Source organism: Pieris brassicae, chromosome 6 (assembly GCF_905147105.1).
Source record: "Pieris brassicae chromosome 6, ilPieBrab1.1, whole genome shotgun sequence".
Taxonomy (NCBI): Eukaryota; Metazoa; Arthropoda; class Insecta; order Lepidoptera; family Pieridae; genus Pieris; species Pieris brassicae.
The window spans coordinates 8,721,974-8,740,675 of record NC_059670.1 but is presented as its reverse complement, the minus strand read 5'-3'; the positions used below and the strand labels follow the sequence as shown (position 1 = coordinate 8,740,675).

At 38.0% G+C, this 18,702-nt stretch overlaps 1 protein-coding gene across 3 annotated transcripts; it reads right to left on the bottom strand.

The window, feature by feature from the left end:
- Nucleotides 1-12: 12 nt before the first annotated feature.
- On the bottom strand, nt 13-18,532 carry LOC123710550 (VPS35 endosomal protein-sorting factor-like). Of its 3 annotated transcripts, none has more exons than XM_045662517.1 (18): nt 18,293-18,531; nt 18,119-18,206; nt 17,931-18,035; nt 17,718-17,862; nt 17,447-17,616; nt 17,176-17,348; nt 16,532-16,871; nt 15,783-15,958; nt 15,375-15,478; nt 14,923-15,104; nt 14,319-14,465; nt 13,577-13,746; nt 12,891-13,050; nt 11,828-11,999; nt 11,049-11,188; nt 8,403-8,571; nt 2,346-2,611; nt 13-183 (listed from the first exon to the last, which is right to left on the bottom strand). In XM_045662517.1, exons 1-18 carry the CDS (start codon nt 18,310-18,312, stop codon nt 109-111), a joined length of 2,802 nt encoding a protein of 933 aa, XP_045518473.1. In that variant the 5' UTR covers nt 18,313-18,531; the 3' UTR covers nt 13-108. The 3 variants fall into 3 exon arrangements, with proteins under 3 accessions (XP_045518473.1, XP_045518475.1, XP_045518474.1); XM_045662518.1 differs by having other exon boundaries at nt 14-183; nt 17,447-17,601; nt 18,293-18,529; XM_045662519.1 differs by lacking the exons at nt 2,346-2,611; nt 8,403-8,571 and having other exon boundaries at nt 18,293-18,532.
- Between the last annotated feature and the right edge of the window lie 170 nt (nt 18,533-18,702).

Here is an 18,702-nt window from a genome sequence, read left to right as displayed (position 1 = left end):
CTTTTAATATTAATATATTTTATTGCGTTATTTTAAAATTTCGCATGGATTTATTTTGTAAATGTTTCATTCTTTTTTCTTAAAGTTCATTGGAATGTGACAACATTATCACTGGACTTTCAATTTCTCTAGTAATTGTCGCCCAGCTGGGTCGCCGCCTTGTAGAACAGTCAATATTGATTTCTGAAAGAAATAATAGTATAAGATTAATTTTTACTGGGTATTAGTAACGTTTTTGTTTATTGATTATTAGTTAATCACATTTTAGTTTAATTCGAAATAAATCTAATTAGCGAAAGTGGCTTTTAAAATGTATCTTGGCCAATGTATACTGAAACCGGTAAATTTGTTATTAACAATGATTTTAAAGGCTTAATCATATAATGTTCGCTACTTATTATTCTGCTGTTATTAATTTAATTCGATATAAAATTATACAATATGAAATAAGGGTAGTTGGGTTAAAACTCAAATTTCTATCCGTTATTTACTCATTGTCTTGCTGACCTATATATAAACTACATTCCCAACGTGGCGAATCCAAATTTATTAGCGGAATTAATGTGTTTACGAAATAACTCAAAGTAGGAATCTCTTAAAAAACTATTAAAAGTTTGAGCTAGACATGTTTGTATAAGTGAGTTTTTTTTCAATTTAGCCGGTTCTAGACTTCAACTTCATTTATATTGTTTCTCAGATATTGTGGTATCCACGATGTAACAGTATTGCCTCAATAATTAGTTATTACAGAATCCGATATTTCGCAACAGCGTTCGATATCTTAAAGAAAATACGTTATATAAGTTTTAGGTTAATTCATTTCATTGACCTGTAAATGAACGCATATTAATCTAATCTGTATAATCTTGATGTATTCCTATTACACCTTTAACTAAGGTATGTGTGTTATGAACACAACACAAATATCATCTGCCAGAAAGAGACGAATAAATAATTAATGCGTAATAAGACAGACTTTGTTTTATATAAGTAGGCGTATCTCGTATGTTACAGAGAAGTGTATTTATGAAAGTTATTTATTAACAATATGTTACAATGTAAGTACCCTAATGCATTGTAACGTGTGTTTGTTTATATGAATCTCCGTAACCCTTATTCCTATAGCTTTTTGATGCATTTTATGTCGCGCACTACCTCTTTGTGAAACCAGCTTATGAGCCTTCAATAAAAGAGCGTACCATTTTCTCAAAGGTCGGCAACACCCAAAAACCCTCGTCGTTGCAGGTGTCCATGGGAGGTGAATAGTTCTAGCTAAAACTACTAAAAAATAGCCGCAGACACTACCGTATAATTTGATAATTTTTATAAGGCAAGACTAATACACTTGATAATTTTGCAGATCCAAGGTCTTCGAAATAAACAATATAAACGTTAGTTTTTTTGCAGCAATATTAGTACAGGAAGCATCTGGAAACAGCAAGACATTGCCACGTAACGCAGAACTTACGAAAATCTATAAATATAAACATAAATATAGGATGTCAGCGATTTATTACATACGCGATAATTTCTCAAGATCTCGTGTGCAAAAGTATTTTGTATTTATATATGTAAAATTGGATGTGATTGGATATAGCTCCCATTCTTTCTAACAACATTGTGTCAAACCTAGACGCGATACAACTTTAAATTGTGTGCATTAAAAATCACTTTAATTGTAGCATTATGAACGATTACAATCTATGACAATTAATAGTAATAATGAACTAGTATAACATATAGGTGGTTATAAAACTAAGATTTAGGCGCTGCCCTCATATAAATGGCCGATATGAACGGTCAGCTTCCATTGAAATTTCATACAAAATGCGTGGAAATAAATCTCAATTTAAGACACACGGTATGGCGTTTCACGGATATCGTTGGTCGACATAATGGTGCGTCGTAACTATATAGATATTAAATAGTAGCTCAAAATTAAGGTAATAACGAGTAAATATATTATATTATAATTAATACATATACGGCGAAAACCGTTTAAGACGACATCGTTTAGACCTACCGGTTATATTGACCAAAATCAAAGGTCCCGGCCGGTAAAAGTATTAGGTACTTAATAACATCGTCATAGGCTATCAGGATTATCATTCGTTCGTTCGTTCGGATTCCGTGAAAAGATCTTGACTGTATATCTATTCTATAGATATCACGGTAGAAGACTACAGACTATATTTTATTACGTAGTCTAGTCTTAGAGAAATTTCAAAATGGAAATTGTATGATCACATGATAGGAAGGGAGGTCCGCTGTCAGAATTAACAATCTCGAAATTACAAACTTAAAAACAATAAACAAACTTGGACTTGGTGAACAGAAAAACTTACCGCATACTTCGCATTGGAATCTTGAAGTTTCTGCGACAACATCCACAAATTAGAAGCCAAACCGGACATAGACGACTGCTGTAAATCTCCTCTTTTTATAATCCTCCAAAATAACTCGAGAGATAAACTATATTGTTTCTTAGTTTCTTTTGCATCTGACAGCGCCTTTAAAACCACTAGCAACTCCTGACAAACATTTGTTGCATAATTTTCTAAACACTTTACGAATTCTTCTTCGGCGCCGTACAGTTCGTCGTTGGATATTACTACAAAATTATTGTCGTAAATTAAATGTCATTTAATTAAAAAATATTAATAGAATTTTAATTATTTCAAGTTATATAGTTATAAATATATAGGTAACTCTAAAAAAAACAATAACTATTGTATTCAAAAAAGTATGCTAAAAATAAACACCAAAACAGATTATAATTTATATCTGACAAAGTTCATCGTCCAAAATAACAGGACGGTGGACAGTAAATGACCTCCCGCGTGTTTGTGCCGTGCGCGGGGACCCGTACGGGGGGATGAAGGAGTCCTGGTGGTTGAGTGTAGCAGTGCGCCGGTTAACAGTTGTGCGCTGCACACAACACACCTCTTTGGTCCGGATTTCTCCTCACACGGGAGGCCATGGGTTAGCTACCCTTGGTCAACCGGCTGCGGTATCTCGTAAGAGGGCTACCAAGCGAGAGTCGGGGGGGGGGGGGGCGTCGGCGCAGCGCGGGACTCGGGGTGAGTTTGCGTCATCGTCTCGTGATGCGAACAGCTCCGTACTTCCTCGCAGCGTGCGGACGCGTCTGTCTGAGCCCTGGCTCTATACCGAAGGAGTAGCTCTGGCGTCTACCTGCTGAGTAGGAGATGTCCCCGACTGAGGAGTCCGTGGCGGGTGGAGAGCTCTGACGGTGAAATATTTCTTTTTACCTCATGGATAAAGAGGCTCAACATGAAAATAAGGCTGCACCTGAAAATGCGCCAACTAACAAAAAACTAAGGGCTGCGTCTCAGGACGGGTCACGGTGCAAGTCACCAGTGGCACGACACTGTGATGCCCCTGCAACTCGCAAAGATGCACCTATTCGGGCAGCGTCTAAGCTTCCAAAGGAGAGGGAAGCGACTAGGGTTACGCCAAGCCGGGCTACGTCCAGGACCGTACCCTCTTCGACTGGATCAATAACACCACCGCACAGGGACGCGACCACCGTTGCGGCCGGGTCAACTGCGCCGGTTGAACCAAAGAAGGCCACTCCGTACGATGCTACAGAACTGTCTGCGTCCGAAGGGGAGGCATCTGCGGTAAGACCGATGCGGAAGACCGAGGCTTCAACGGAGGATACGTTCAGTGCACCATCCTCATCTATGGATATGACGGCCCTGAAATCCGCAATTCAGGAGCCAACCATGACCACAGTTATGAGTTCATCAAAGAGGCGACGGCTCAAGAAAGCCAGAAGAGCGGCGGATCAGCAGAAGCTGGCAACCAATGCTCAGAGGCTACTTGAGGCCCCTAAATCCGCCCCTGGAGCCTTAAAGGAATCTGGGGGAAGGAAAGGGGCACCGAAGCCACTAGGGTCTAATGCCGCGCAAAAGCCAGACGGCTCTAAGCACGACAATAACCCTAACAGCAACAACAATCCCAAGAAAACTAAAGTCAACCAGGAAACGAAGGGCCAAAAGCGCGAACGGCCAGAGGATTCCGTGACACCAACGGGGCAACGAAAAAGGATTAAACCTAATAGACCCCGAACGGTGGGAGGGACCTCGGCCAGTTATGCGGAGGCCGCAGCATCGTACAGGAATAACGAATTCTGTGTTGCTGTGATGGCTGAGCCCTTCCTAGACATGACGCACGAACAGGCGGAAAATATCCGCCTACAAATACAGGGTAAGCTTCACGATGAGGTCATGGCGGACTTTGAAGCTTCCCTAACAAAAGAACCCAATGACATCAGGTTCCGGGGTAAAGCGCATCACTCAGATGGTGTCCTCAAAATTTGGTGCGAGGACACTTTCTCACTGAGCTGGCTGACCGGAGTCTGTCATCACTAACCCCATACCAGACACCAAGCTGGTGGTTCGGCCTCAATCGGCCATCCCGAAAAAGGTTCCCTGTCTCCTACACGTACCAGAGTACACTGGCACTACGGAGAATCTGATGAGACTGATCACGAGGCAGAACCGCCACCTTAACGTAAGATCGTGGACCCTGACACATGCACGCAGAACACAGGACCCAACTGGCGTGTCCCTCTTCTTTCGTGTGCCGGAGTCTGAGATAATAACGATAAAAGCCCAGGAAAGGCGCATATACTACCTACTGGGGAACATATATATCCGACTTCTAGATAAAGAGGAGTCCTCAGTGGTAGCTCCCGCCCAACCTCAAACAACAGCCTGTACATCGGGGACGGCGACATCGGGGCCGGTGCCTCCCACGTCTGTGACGGGGAAGACCGCGGACAACCGAGCAGTCGAGACCCCCATGGAGACGGCACAACTAACCTCGGATGATGAGTTATTTCAGGAGACAGGGGGGAGTGAACTCAGCGACAGCTGTCTGCGCTCCTCCCCTACGCCGGATTGACTTTGTCCAAGCAAACCTCCAGCACAGCCAAACAGCGTCGGCTTCCCTGCGCAGACTGCTGGAGACCAACCCCAAGACCATTGCTGTGATCCAAGAGCCGTGGATCAGGAATGGCAAGATATGTGGACTGGGTAACACCGGCGGTAAAACCTTACTGGACACCTCCGTAAGTAACCCAAGATCCTGCATTATAATACCCAAACATGTACCAGCAATACTAATAAGCGAACTATGTTCAAGGGACCTTACAGCTGTTAGGTTACCCAGGAACGAGTATCCAGACATCGTCCTGGCGTCGGCCTACTTACCGGGCGACGAGGACGTGCCCCCTCCGGAACTAAGCCTCCTGGCCGAACACTGTGAGAGGGAAAAACTGGAGCTCAACATCGCGGCAGACACCAATGCACATCACTTGCTATGGGGTAATGCCAAAACCAACGCACGAGGTGAGGACATGCTTAATTTTATACTCAGCAATAATCTTATCCTAGCCAACAGCGGTTCAGAACCAACATTTGTTAACGCGCGCGCACAAACCATAATAGATCTAACAATGGTATCAGCAGGTATGTCAGATCACATACATGACTGGCACGTGTCCAACGAGTTATCCTGCTCAGATCATAGGTGGATCCGCTTCGCAATCAAAGGGGATCTACCAAACCCACAACCAAGAAGAATACCTCGGAGAACTGACTCAGTAAAATTTTCCAGACTGTTCAGCTCAGAAGTAGCCAAACTAACAATACCAACAACCATAGATGTACACGACATAGACACACATGTTAACAAACTTACGTCCCTACTCGTGACAAGCTATGAGCAGTCGTGTCCGCTTACCATACCAAGACAGGGTGGCAAACAGAACTGGTGGTGCCCCGAATTGGAGAGACACCGTCGGAAAGTCAGGAGGCTGTTCAACAGAGCAGGGAACACACGGCTGCCAACCGACTGGGACAAATATACAATCGCGAGAAGGCGATTCAAAAAACTACTACGTATTAGGAAGCAGGAGTGCTGGAGACACTTCTGCACTAGTATCGAAAATAACAACCAGGCTAACAGAGTGAAATCATGTCTGTCTAAAGTGACAAACCACTCGATCGGATCCCTTAAAAAACCTGACAACACATTTACAAAAACAGATGAAGAAACTTGTGAACTACTTCTGGCAACCCACTTTCCAGGCTGTATAATTGCTAATGAGCAGTCATGGCAACCTTACTCGGAAAGAGCCACGGTCAGCTCGGACTGGCAAGTAGCAGACAGAATAATCACGAATGAAAAGGTAGCATGGGCAATCAACTCGTTCCTACCATTTAAAGCGGCCGGCTTGGACGGCATTTTCCCTGGTCTACTGAGATGGAGTGGGAACTTAATAGTAGACTATCTTGTCTCAGTCTTCCGAGCCTGCATAGCACATCGCTATATACCTCTGAAATGGAGGGAAGTAAAAATAATATTTATCCCGAAACCAGGAAGAGACGACTATACCCGGCCAAAATCCTTCAGACCCATTAGTCTCACCTCATTCCTTCTTAAAACGCTGGTGAGGTTGGGGGACCTGGAGATACGCAGTCGGGTAACCTTATCAGAATTCCTTCATCCAAATCAACATGCCTACAGTTCCGGCAAATCAACTGAATCATCACTACACAGCGTTGTATCTTGCATTGGCAACTCCCTAAAACTAAAGCAGTCAACCCTAGGCGCATTTATTGACATTGAGGGGGCTTTTGACAAAACCAATTTCACAAGCATTACCAGAGCACTCGAGACATGTGGAGTACCATCGACCCTTACAGAATGGATCAACAACATGTTAAGACAGCGAGCTATACAATTTATCGTGAATACCACCACACGCGGTATTGTCAGTAGAGGTTGCCCACAGGGTGGTGTCCTCTCGCCGCTCCTGTGGAATCTAGTGGTAAATGAGCTCATCATAAAACTCAACGCTATTAATCTCTACACTGTGGGGTATGCGGATGACATAGCACTCCTCGTATCGGGGAACTTTAAAAGTACCTTATGTGACCTCATGAGGAAGGCTTTCAGATTGATTGAGAGATGGTGCAGTCAACATGAGCTATCTGTCAACCCATCAAAAACAGAACTGATGCTTTTTACTTTAACTTGGACTCTTCCAAAGGCTTGCGTTGTCCGCTGCAAGCGGCTGCATGAAAACAACGCCTACTGCAGCTTTGGAGATAGCCCTACAAGTTTTGCCTCTGGACCTGCACATACAGCAGGAGGCGGCACTGGCTGCCATCAGGCTGAAGGTGCTAGATCTATGGGGCAAAAATCACTACAGCACACACGCAGCGATTCTTAACAGGGTGATAGAGTACCAACCTCTATTAGCCGCTCCATGTGATAGGATCGCAAATCAGAACATACTTAACAGAAGATACCATGTGCAAATGAGAGAAGAGGAATGTGATAGATCACCCCTGAATGAGCTGCGCATATACACCGATGGCTCAAAAACAGGCTGTGGCTCTGGAGCTGGCATATTCTCTCTTGATCTCAACATCAACTTACACCTGCCCTTGGCCACATACAGCTCGATCTTTCAGTGCGAATGTGTCGCTATAACTGAAGCAGCCAGAGCCGTGCAGCGGTTAGGAATTAATAACTTTTGTATTAAGTTCGTATCCGACAGTGCGTCTGTGCTGATGGCGTTGGTAAGCAAAAAGACTAACAGTAGACTGATACTGGAGTGTCACGATGCACTGGAGGCAATAACCCTGACAAACAGAGTTACCCTGCAGTGGATCAGGGGACATAGTGGATCACTTGGCAACGATGCTGCCGATGAGCTTGCGAGAAGAGGTTCGGAGATGAGGCCTGCAGGTCCGTATCCGCTCCTTCCCTTATCCTTCTCGCAGGTGCGAGCCTGGGTATGCCAGAGATCCACAGAGCTCCAACATCAACGTTGGTCACAAGGTGCGGGCTGCAGACAGTCCAAAATGGCTCTGCCAGCAGTCAACCGACAGCTTACTAAACAACTTCTAAACTTGAATAGAATAAATCTGAAAACAATGATAGGGACAATTACGGGCCATTGTCTCCTTAATAAACATCTTTATGTCCTAGGCGCGACAGACAGCCCCCTGTGCAGAGGCTGTTTCAGCGCAGAGGAATCAGTCACCCACGTAGTCCTGGAATGCGAGGCTGTGACTAATCAACGTGTAGAAATCCTCGGAACAGTGAGGTCGCTCCGTGAAGCCTGCGAGGTGCCCAGGAGACTTCTGTGCTTCTGGAAGGAGTTAGGCTGGCTTATTTAGCCAGGACTTTACGCACAATGGACCTATTGAGCGTCTAAGTGCGGAAACAGAGTCCACACATACATACATATCTGACAAAGTTTGCTTTAATTTTAGAAAAAGCATAGGTAAGATAGGAGAAGTCTGGTATGGAGAAATATAGTAAATTAATCGATACGAAACAAAAGACAAAAAAATATTCACCTGAATCTATGTGATACGCGTACTGTTCTTGTGTCATCTCGCAAAGCAAGTCCAGTACTCGTAAAAGTGTCGTGTAATATAAGGTATCTATTTTCCGCCATTCTACCCTCTCCAGGGTTTTAATGAAACCGCTTAATATATACGCCTTGCTGTTACTGTCTACATTATCCTAAAATTATATAAATCACTATAGATAGTATTAATTTAAAATAACCAGTAAAATATTCCTGTCGAAACAAAGCAGAATTGAAGAAAAATATATTATAGGCTTCTAGTAAAAGTAGACGTATTGGACTTGTAATTGCGAGGCAATGACACGTTCATTATGTAGCGTAGAGTGCGACTCCAAAACCGTAGCGCATTCAAATCCCAACTGAGATTAATAAAGACTGATAGAGTTTTCTTCTGACCCTGTAGGGCAGTAAACGTACGAGTGACAAAACTGGTAATAAACAATTACTTACACTAAAAATAAATATCAATTATTACTCTAAAATATACTTAGTACTACGTAGTACTTGAATAAAGTCTAAATTTAAAAATGATTATAAATCACTCTATGTGTAGATGTCATGCCAATTGGTGTTTGTTTTTGGCAACAAATATTTTGTTACTAGAAAATTCTTATATCTACTGTTTATGTTTGCCTGTTTTTAAACCCGTGGCTTAACCGTTATATAAAGGTTGAAAGTTTGTAGGCACAGTGGACTGACCAGAATGACTATTTGTATTAAAAGTGATTAATGAAACAATCGCAGATATAAATCCAGCCCATAATAAAATCATGGAAATTCAAAGGCAAGATTTTGCAAAAGCTGGTTTAGCACCCTAGTTAATAAATAAACGGTGAAAAAAATTTTATTAACCCCCAAAACTTAACTTTAAATTAACAAAACTTCAATCTGAATGACACATAAAAACATGTTTTATCATTAATATTTCAGTTCTAGAATGTCATTAAATACATTTCCCCTTCCTAATTTTGTCTCCTTCGCGTTTAGGCATAGACATAGCTAAACATAGACAAACTATGGCGCTATGCATTTTCGTACATAACGCATATTGTTCCATAACTTAAAAAAATATATATTAGGTCCTTACATATGAAATTGGCGTTTTGTCGTACTGGCCACTTTGACCTCAAATACCTCCTCTTTGGTTAGGAATTTCAAATTCAAATTTGTACAGCTATTTACTTATGTATTTGTGCTTCGATGACCGTCATTCATTTGTTTTTTCTTCTGGTTTTTTCTGTTTGCGTCACTCATTTTACAAAATGGAAAACTTAAAGTATCGCATTATTAACGAGAACGAGTTCCGCCGTGGCACTAGTGCTGCGGAAACGACTCGAAGGGTGAACGATGTGTATGGCGTTCATGTTGCAAAAGAAAACACAGTTCGTTTTTGGTTCCAACGTTTTCGTTCTGGAAATTTCGACCTGCAGAACAAGCCCCGTGGACGGCCTGAGACCCAAGTTGATAATAAAGTATTGAAGGCTATTGTGGCCGCTTCCACATCCATCGCAAACCACGTCCGAGTTACCTGCAGGCTGCGGTGTTAGTGATAAAACTGTTTTAATTCACTTGAAGCAAATTGGGAAGATTAAAAAGCTTGAAAGGTGGGTACCTCACGAATTGACTGAAGCAAACCGGCGCAAACGCGCGTCAACTGCTGAGTTACATTACTGAACCGGCACAATAGTGAAGGTATTTTAAACCGAATCATTACCTGTGATGATAAATGGGTTCTTTACGATAATCGGAAGTGCTCAGCGCAATGGTTGGATCCTGGCCAGGCCAGCCAAATCCTGCCCCAAGCGAAAATTAACCCCAAAAAAGTTACTTTAAGCGTTTGGTGGACTAGTACCGGTATTGTTCATTGCAGGTTTCTCAAATCTGGCCAGACTATTACGGCTGATGTCTATTGTCAGCAATTGCAAACCATGATGGAAAAGCTAGCGGCTAAACAACCTAGGCTGGTCAATCGCTCCACACCACTGCTACTTCACGACAACGCTAGACCACACACTGCACAACAGACGGCACCAAATTAGAAGAGCTTCAATTGGAATGTCTAAGACATCCTCCGTACTCCCCGGACCTTGCTCCAACAGATTGCCATTTTTTTCGAAATTTTGACAACTTCTTGCAAGGGAAAAAATTTAACTCTGATGAGGCAGTCCAAATCGCCTTCACAGATTTTATCGATTCCCGTCCGACTGGTTTTTTTTTAGTAAAGGGATCAATGAACTACCTATGAGATGGCAAAAGTGCATAGAAAACAATGGTTCATACTTTGATTAATTAAATATATTATATTTAAAAATATTCGACTTTTTGTTCCTCCCATACAAAACGCCAATTTCATATGTAAGGACCTAATATATGGTACGTTTTAGCTTTTAACCCAACTATCCAAAACTAAAAGTTTCAAAATAGAATTTAAAAAAGCGTCCAATAGTGCAAGCGTGGTCGGTTAAATACCAGATTTGTGTATTTTTTTTAAATTAACAGTTTTAGTAACATCTTTCTGTATATGTTACATACTTATAAGACATGCCTGTTGTGTTTACTCATGTACATTTTCTATTATCTGTCTATATATGTAGTGGAAGTGTGCCTAAACAGTAATAAGCTTGTAAGTTACCGGCAGTACGAGAAGCGTTGATAAGAAATTACTGATAAGACCGGCCACTCTATCATGAGTAGGTTTCTTCTGGCCATCTTCTTGGACGTATTGCGGTATGTTTGGTATTACACCAACCAGTGCTTTGAAGTTCGCTTCAGCTGTAAATAGTTTAAGTAAATTTGTTTTAAAGGTTATCCAACTCAAGACCTCCAGGTACATTGACGACATATCTATACTATGAAATATGTGTTAAATACTTTAATCTAAAGTAAGCAAACGCTAAGCTGTATTACACAAGTAATTATTGTAATATTCTTAACCCGAACCTTTAATTACTGGGTTCAATTCCTGGTGGAATATAAATGAATAATAGTTTGGAAAAGAAGAATAATCATATTTACTATAACTGTTTAATTGCAAAAAATATGGCTAGATTAAATTTAAAAAAAATATGATTATATACTATCCAACATATTTCTTTTTTTTTTTTAAATTATTTCCCTTACTAGGGTAACCTGGAAGAGATCGCTTTTTAGCGATAAGGCCGCCTGTTGCAACCTTTATAATTTTTATGTTCTTTTTTATAAATGTAACCAAGTGTGAATAAATAAATAATCATATTAAGATTAAATTAAAAAATGTAGAGGGCTGTACTAGAGAGCTTATGCGAAACTTATTTATCTTATAGAACAGGTAAACGGTAACTTTATGTTAAAAAAACATTAACATAACCACAATACTTGATAATCGTGTGTAAATTTTGGAAATCTAATTCTAAAGGAATAACCCAAATGTACCTTGTCCAATGCAGTTATTAAGCAAAGCAACCTGTCCTGAGAGTAGGTAAAGCGTAGCCCGGGATAATGCGCATTGCAGAGAGGGCACCGTGATGTAACAATAGGCTGCGCACGCGCGCTGCAGCCATCTGCCGCGGGAAGCCGCACCGCGGGTCGATAGTGTGTTCACCGCCTTATGACAGTATTTTATTAATAGCCCAGAGAGGCTTATATAGAGGAGGCATGGGTGGTTCATGCTCAGCCATAAGTGGCTTGAGTGCAAATCTTAACTCTGAAGTCGTGATTTCAAAATAAAAAGGAAATATCCATAGGAAATCGGCCAGGCTTTAAACCAAAAATCTCCGACATACTGGTGTCAGGCACAGCAGTTTACTTAAAGTCTATAACAATAAATGATCAAAGAAACAAATGCAGACCCACATAGGGTTGTAGCGCGGCAAAATTATTTATTAAATAAATTCAGATTTATCAATATTTTTCAAACACAAACACACATTTTAAAATAACTCAAAATGACCATTCCGTATGTTTTTATCCGTATAACACAAAATTTAATGTTTTTCTCAAATTCTAGTTGTATTTTTAAGACGTAAATTTTCCTCTTTGAAACTTTGGTAACACCATCACAATTTCATTGTTTTCTTTTTTATTGAGCAACTGAATGGCGAATGTTAAATCTCTATTAAAACTAATCACACAGAAATGTCTAGAATGTGTTAGCTTCTAATATTTATTTAATTAAATTCTAAACATTTTTATGAAACATATTCTTAAGAATCTTGCTACAAGTGCGCATGTGTTATTCATTTGACTCGTTCGGTTGTTTACGAATTGTTACGAATTGACTCGACCATCTCCCCGAAGTGGGATGGTCGAGTCGGAGGAGGGAGTTGTGATTATAAGAGGTTGTGACACATGCGCACGTGCTTTTTCTTTGTACAAGTTTGAAGTTATACAGTTCACGTAAAATCAGTGTAGTGAATTAAGTCATCATTGAAGTGTTCAATTTCCTACTCTAAGAACTAGATCAACTACCGCTAACGGATGTTAAATGAATACTTACATGAACCAATGCGACAAGTACAGCATCCAACTTGAGAAAGGCAGCTCGGCACTCCACATAGAAATTCAGTTGCGTATCAAGATCCTCATGTCTCGCGGCTTGAATGCATCTGACTATCAATTCCCCACTCCACTTGCTCTCATCTTCTACACTCACAGCACTAAGGAAGTACAAAATTCATTCAAATTTAACCTCATAAATTAACGGGAATCATAAAAGTTAAGCCCATCTGTTATATTAGTAAAATTACATTACGGACGGTAAATAATATATGTAGGAGAAAGTTATAATAAATTAATTCGGGTTTGATATTTTATTATAATTCTAATAATTATAATTTGCAAGATTTAAAAGAAAATATTATTGTGTCAAAAGTTTTGAAACCAAATAATTTTTAATTTCTGCTCAAGGGAGCGTTCAAGTGTTACATAAATAATTTGGGGCGGGGGTCCTCTTGTAAAACGTTACAATGCGCGGCGGGGATTGAATTACGCGTTATTGTTAAAATTATTTTCCACTCTCCAGTACTTTACACCACATAATGGTAAGTTTTAGGTATAAAGAGTAACGTTACGGCGCGTATCGTGGGGGGGGGGGGTCAAGAATCTCCAAAAATTGCGGGACATAATACTTGAACGCTCCCCTATGCACATACTCAAGTTCCGAATTTAAAAAAAAATGTTTACTTAATAGAATCGTGCACAATACGGCAAAGCCTCATAAGGCTAGCGATGACTATGGGGTCATCTATACGTTCAGACTTGTTTCTCTCAAAGAACACAGTGAGTACTGTCCGAGCCATTGACGTACGAGCTGCTGAGGTCTGGACCAGCTCTACCAAAGGCATAAAGGCGTCCTAAAATATTTGTGGAAAATTACATATACAAAAAAATATCGTACTGCGATTGCTGAAACAAGCAGCAAGAAGCATTCGAAACGTCAAATTATGTAAAATAAAATGTAAAATATAAAATATTTTAAACCGTTTATATGCATATATATATATATATATTTAATTTATCAAACTATGTATTTATAACATAATATTTTTTAGGAGTTTTGATCGATTATTTAGCTCTCGATGTAAACAAATTATATCTAAATCGATTTAATAGTTCAATTCCAAATTTAAATATTTTTTCGGCATTATTAATGTTTTTTTTCAAACCGGGAACAGTTTTTAGTTTCTATAATAAGTATTAATATAATCTAATAAATAAACGCATGCTTTAGTAGCATAAAGTCAAACCTATTGGCATAATATAAAAAAATGCTTTGGTATTATTTTTCGAATAATTGGAATTTAAAATGTTAAACTGTTCAATTGCTATAAAATTCATTTTTTGTTACACTAACATGTTTATAATTTCGATAAAAATACTTATAAACAATCTCCGAAGCCACAAGATATAGTCAAGTATAAATTACCATTAAAAATAATTCCTCAACATCGGGAATATGCTTGAGTATTCTTTTGACAACATTCTGTATCTGCATGGAATAGTTATCTGGCGGCTGACCACTCTTGATTAAATAGCGAATAGTCCCACGAAGAATCACATTAATATGTTGACTCTGAAGAAATAATAAAAAATAAATAGAAACAAGAATACCATTTTTTATCAATTAAAAACGAAAAGTCGAGTAATGTATACAGCATAATATAATTATAATGTTGTATATTTGGAAAGTATTTATATAGATGTGTCGAACGCGCGTAAACCAAATACAATAAATAGAATTAGTTTTAGTAATATGAAGTTAAATTTTTGTTTTGTTTTTCAAGATTTTTTAAAGAACATAACGCAGCCTTTGGAAAACTAAGTTCCATCACAATAAATTACATTTACTGAGGACAGATAAACACATACAATCTTTATCGATGTAAATTAAGAGTTTTAAAATATAACAGAGATAAACTTTTTATTACACGACGAGAAACGTTAAATTTGTTTAAAAAAAAAAATATTTGTTTGGTGTCATATACACTCTGTATATGACGTATTTTGTATAACAGATATTAGTCACTTACAGATAATTGAATACAAGCGAATTGAATCCACGGCTCCAGCACTTGCAAAAAGTTGGCCGTGTTCTTCATACCACTGGCTAATTTCCACCATGTTTGACTCAAGACTTCAGCTGAGACCTGCCGATAGCTCTCAGCGTGGCATAAGTGCTCTCCCAGCGACGATAATGCTTGGTGCATCATCACTACGAGTATTTTTTATAACTATACTATGTTGCCATGTTAAATAAAGTCATCTAAATTTAAACTAACAACATTCTTTTATTTAAAAACCAATGGCGGTCAAGCTTGTGTTGTTTAAAAAAACTTAGTAGTTACTTTTCCAACAACTTTTAATTTTTGTCTCCGTTTGACAAGCAAGAAGTTTTTATTAAAAAAATGGCAATAAACAATAGTAAAAATTATTATTTCTTTTTACTTTATTTCTTTTAATCGCTTAAATAAACATTACATACCCATTCCATCAGCATTCTTGCGTATGATATCCAAAATTGCTGAAGATTTCTGTATAACACTGGACGAATCAAATGCAGAGATTATGCAACACAGGAGCAGCTCACTAAAATTGTAAACAAGCTTATTACTATGTATTTTAATTTAAAATATAATATATAAATAGTATATAATTTCATATACTATAATATTAGCTTTATTATTGAAAACATTACAGTTATTCGACCATAGCAAATATTTGAGAAGACCAAGGTATTTATAATACTTAGATGCCAGAAAAATCATTTTAGTTTTTATCTATGTCTAGTTTTGCATCAGTGACAGATAATGTCACACAAAAACAACTTATTTAAATTAAGACGGAGTTATATTGTGACTTATATGTACTTTTACGCTGATACCGTAATTACCTGTTCTCAATTTCATTACATTTTTTTAACAATTCCTCAAGTAGATTTAATTTATCATGATTCCAATTGAGAGTACCAAAAAGTAGCCAATCTACAGCAGGTACATATAGATTCAAGTACTGGTCAGCAGTTAGAAGCTGCGCGCCATATTTTTTTAACATTGTAGGGTGGAAGATCTAGAGGAATTACAAAATTATATTATTATTATTATAGCTACAAATTCTATGAATTCATCAAGGTTTTCTTGCTCCATAATATCTCTATTCAATTGAGTAACTCAAATATCATCCAATAATGTGTTCCTCAATGTTAGGATAAAAACCGTCTTCATCGGGGAAGGCGAGGACCTTCACTACGTACTTCGTTCACTCCAGTGAACTTTCGTCCTGCCCACCAGGCGATTGACAATCCCGCGACGATCCAAGCCGAGGTTCGAGTCTCACGGAAGACGCCCTTGCGCCAGCCGCGGGAAATACACCAATTCAGGCCGAGCAATGCTCGCCAAAACAGTCCGAGCTGAGCTGTCAAGGCCTTAAGACCAACAGCGAGATTCCATTAAAAAAAGAAAATCCTCGTGACATCCGCTAGCCTGCAAGTACGATAGCCCTCCAGGTCGACTGCTCGTGGATCTTCAGTAGCTTTTCTTCACCTACCTAACTACTGTAATGTAATCAATACTCAAGAAGAAGAATAAATTACTTTCATATGGACAATTAAGTTTAATTCTTACAAATTTAGATATAGCTCACCTGCTGGTATTCATTAATGAACTCACTTAAATTGTCTTTGTAATATGGTTCACTTTCTTTCCCAAATAACTTTGATGAGATATTACATAAATAGACTCTAATATATATTGCTACAAGGGGATTCCCCATTCCTCTGATCATATTCGTCAGTCGATTTATTGTTGGTTTCATTTCTTCTCTAGATATGAATACATTACACTGTAAAAGAGCTATTTCCATATAGACCCGTGGCAACAATTCTCTAATAGACGCCATTTTAAACAACCAATTTTGACATGTTTCTTTAGCTATTTCTAGAACTGTACTTGGATCAATGTCTTGAAATTTTATATTTTTGTTTCTGAAAATACAATTTTGGATATTAGATTACAGAAAATATTATAGGTATTAGGTTTCCACATTTGCAAAAACGGTTTATGTCCATAAAGTATTTATGTCTAGGTTATATAGTAATAATGTTGGTTTATGTTCAATTTCAATGACAATTCAGCTATTAATAATGACCATTTATCCATTATCCCTCAGAAACTTTATGGATGAAAATTGTGATTGAAAGTGATAGTAAAACTGTTAACGAACTAAAAAATTGAATAAGTAGCATATGTAAATTTCATTTAATATGTTTTATAGAAATATGTACAAACCCAAAGCTTTTATTCTTAAGACGATCAAATACTAAACTTCCAAAGTTATTTAAAACATCACTGAGGAGAATGAACTTGCTGGGATAAAATTGCATTACGCTGATGTCTGAGAGTAATTTCGAGCACTGTATAGCAATTTTGAATGCATTTACCCTTTGCTCTGAATCCCATGCCTGTAATTTAAAAAAATATTATGGACTAACACATTGTTTGTCTAAGTACACCAATTTAAAAACTGTAATATAATAATTTATGAAATTTTATGACACACCTTTTTTATCTCCTCATCCAACATATGTACTTTAGTTACAAACTCTTGTTGAGAGAGTCCCATAGTCTTTCTAACTGAAGCTTCATCAAAATCATCAAGTTGTTCTAATCTATGCTTTACTTTTTCATTAAGATTGGAGACTTGTCTAATTAATGCTGAAAAAGTACTAACTGAACATAACAAAAAATAAAAGGAAAGAAATATATGTTATTAAAAGTATCAAAGAACAATTATTAATTTGACAATATTGCACAATTATTGATAAACATACTCTTTTCTCCACCAGGTAAAAAACTGCTTATGATTGTAAGCTTTTCACCTGTCGTATATTTATTTAGAATAGATGTCTTTTTACAATTCCATACTTTCAAGTAATTTTCCTTTTCATCCTCACATATATCTAAAGGCAATGATTCCTAAAATAGTAATAAGTTTAAAAAAATAATTTAAATGGAAGGAAAGCTGCAGTTGTATTAAAACTTGCCTCTGCTACATTCATTTTTTCAAAACGTAGCAAAGGATCCAATTCCTCGAAAGGCATACTCCAGTTCTGTAGACTTTCCATTAAAGTCTTATTTAAACTTGGTGTCTGCAAAAACAATTATAGATTATGTACAGCAAAAAGCAGTGATATTATTAGAATAGTTTGATTAAGATTAATAGTGTTCATACAATTCTCATGTTGTCCATTTTGAGAGGATGGGTGCTAACTTCTAAACTAGCAACATAATTTTTTCGTCTACATTTCTTGGCTGTAGTCCTGAAACATAATTCGATTAACTTCCATACAACTTTATTGGGGAAATTTATGTATTGAAAATAGAGAAAGAAAAAAAGATTTCTTACCAGGGATAACTTGTCGGCATATTTAGGTTTTATTTTTCAATTTTTCTTCATGAAGATTTATTATTTTTGTATAACAATGTTATAACACTTTACACTTCAAAGCAAATATCTAAATTACTTAATACTCACGTAAATTGTAATTCGTAATAAATAGTAAACATTCTTGTATTGGTTTAATACACAGATCAATTACTTTTTTTTTTTTTTTCCCCTTTCTTGGCCTGCACGGTTTGTGCGTCAGCCATGCAAAAAAGTTAGGAAGTGTGTTATTAGATTTATTTTATTGGTTTGGAAATTGGATCGGAATTTTGAAAAGGATCAGATAAATTAGGTATATAATAAGTACATAAATGATTATAATTTTTGGACAAGGATTTAATGTTAAGGCATCATAGTTAACACAAAATATA

Bases quoted from the DNA above. Each gene is read 5' to 3' on its own strand.
- LOC123710550 (XM_045662517.1), bottom strand. From the start codon at position 18,312: ATGCCGACAAGTTATCCCTG. The intron at 11,189-11,827 runs GTACATTTGGGT...AACTATTTACAG, and splicing joins TAATAACTGCATTGGACAAG to CTGAAGCGAACTTCAAAGCA. The intron at 2,612-8,402 runs GTGAATATTTTT...ATAATTTTGTAG, and splicing joins CGCGTATCACATAGATTCAG to TAATATCCAACGACGAACTG.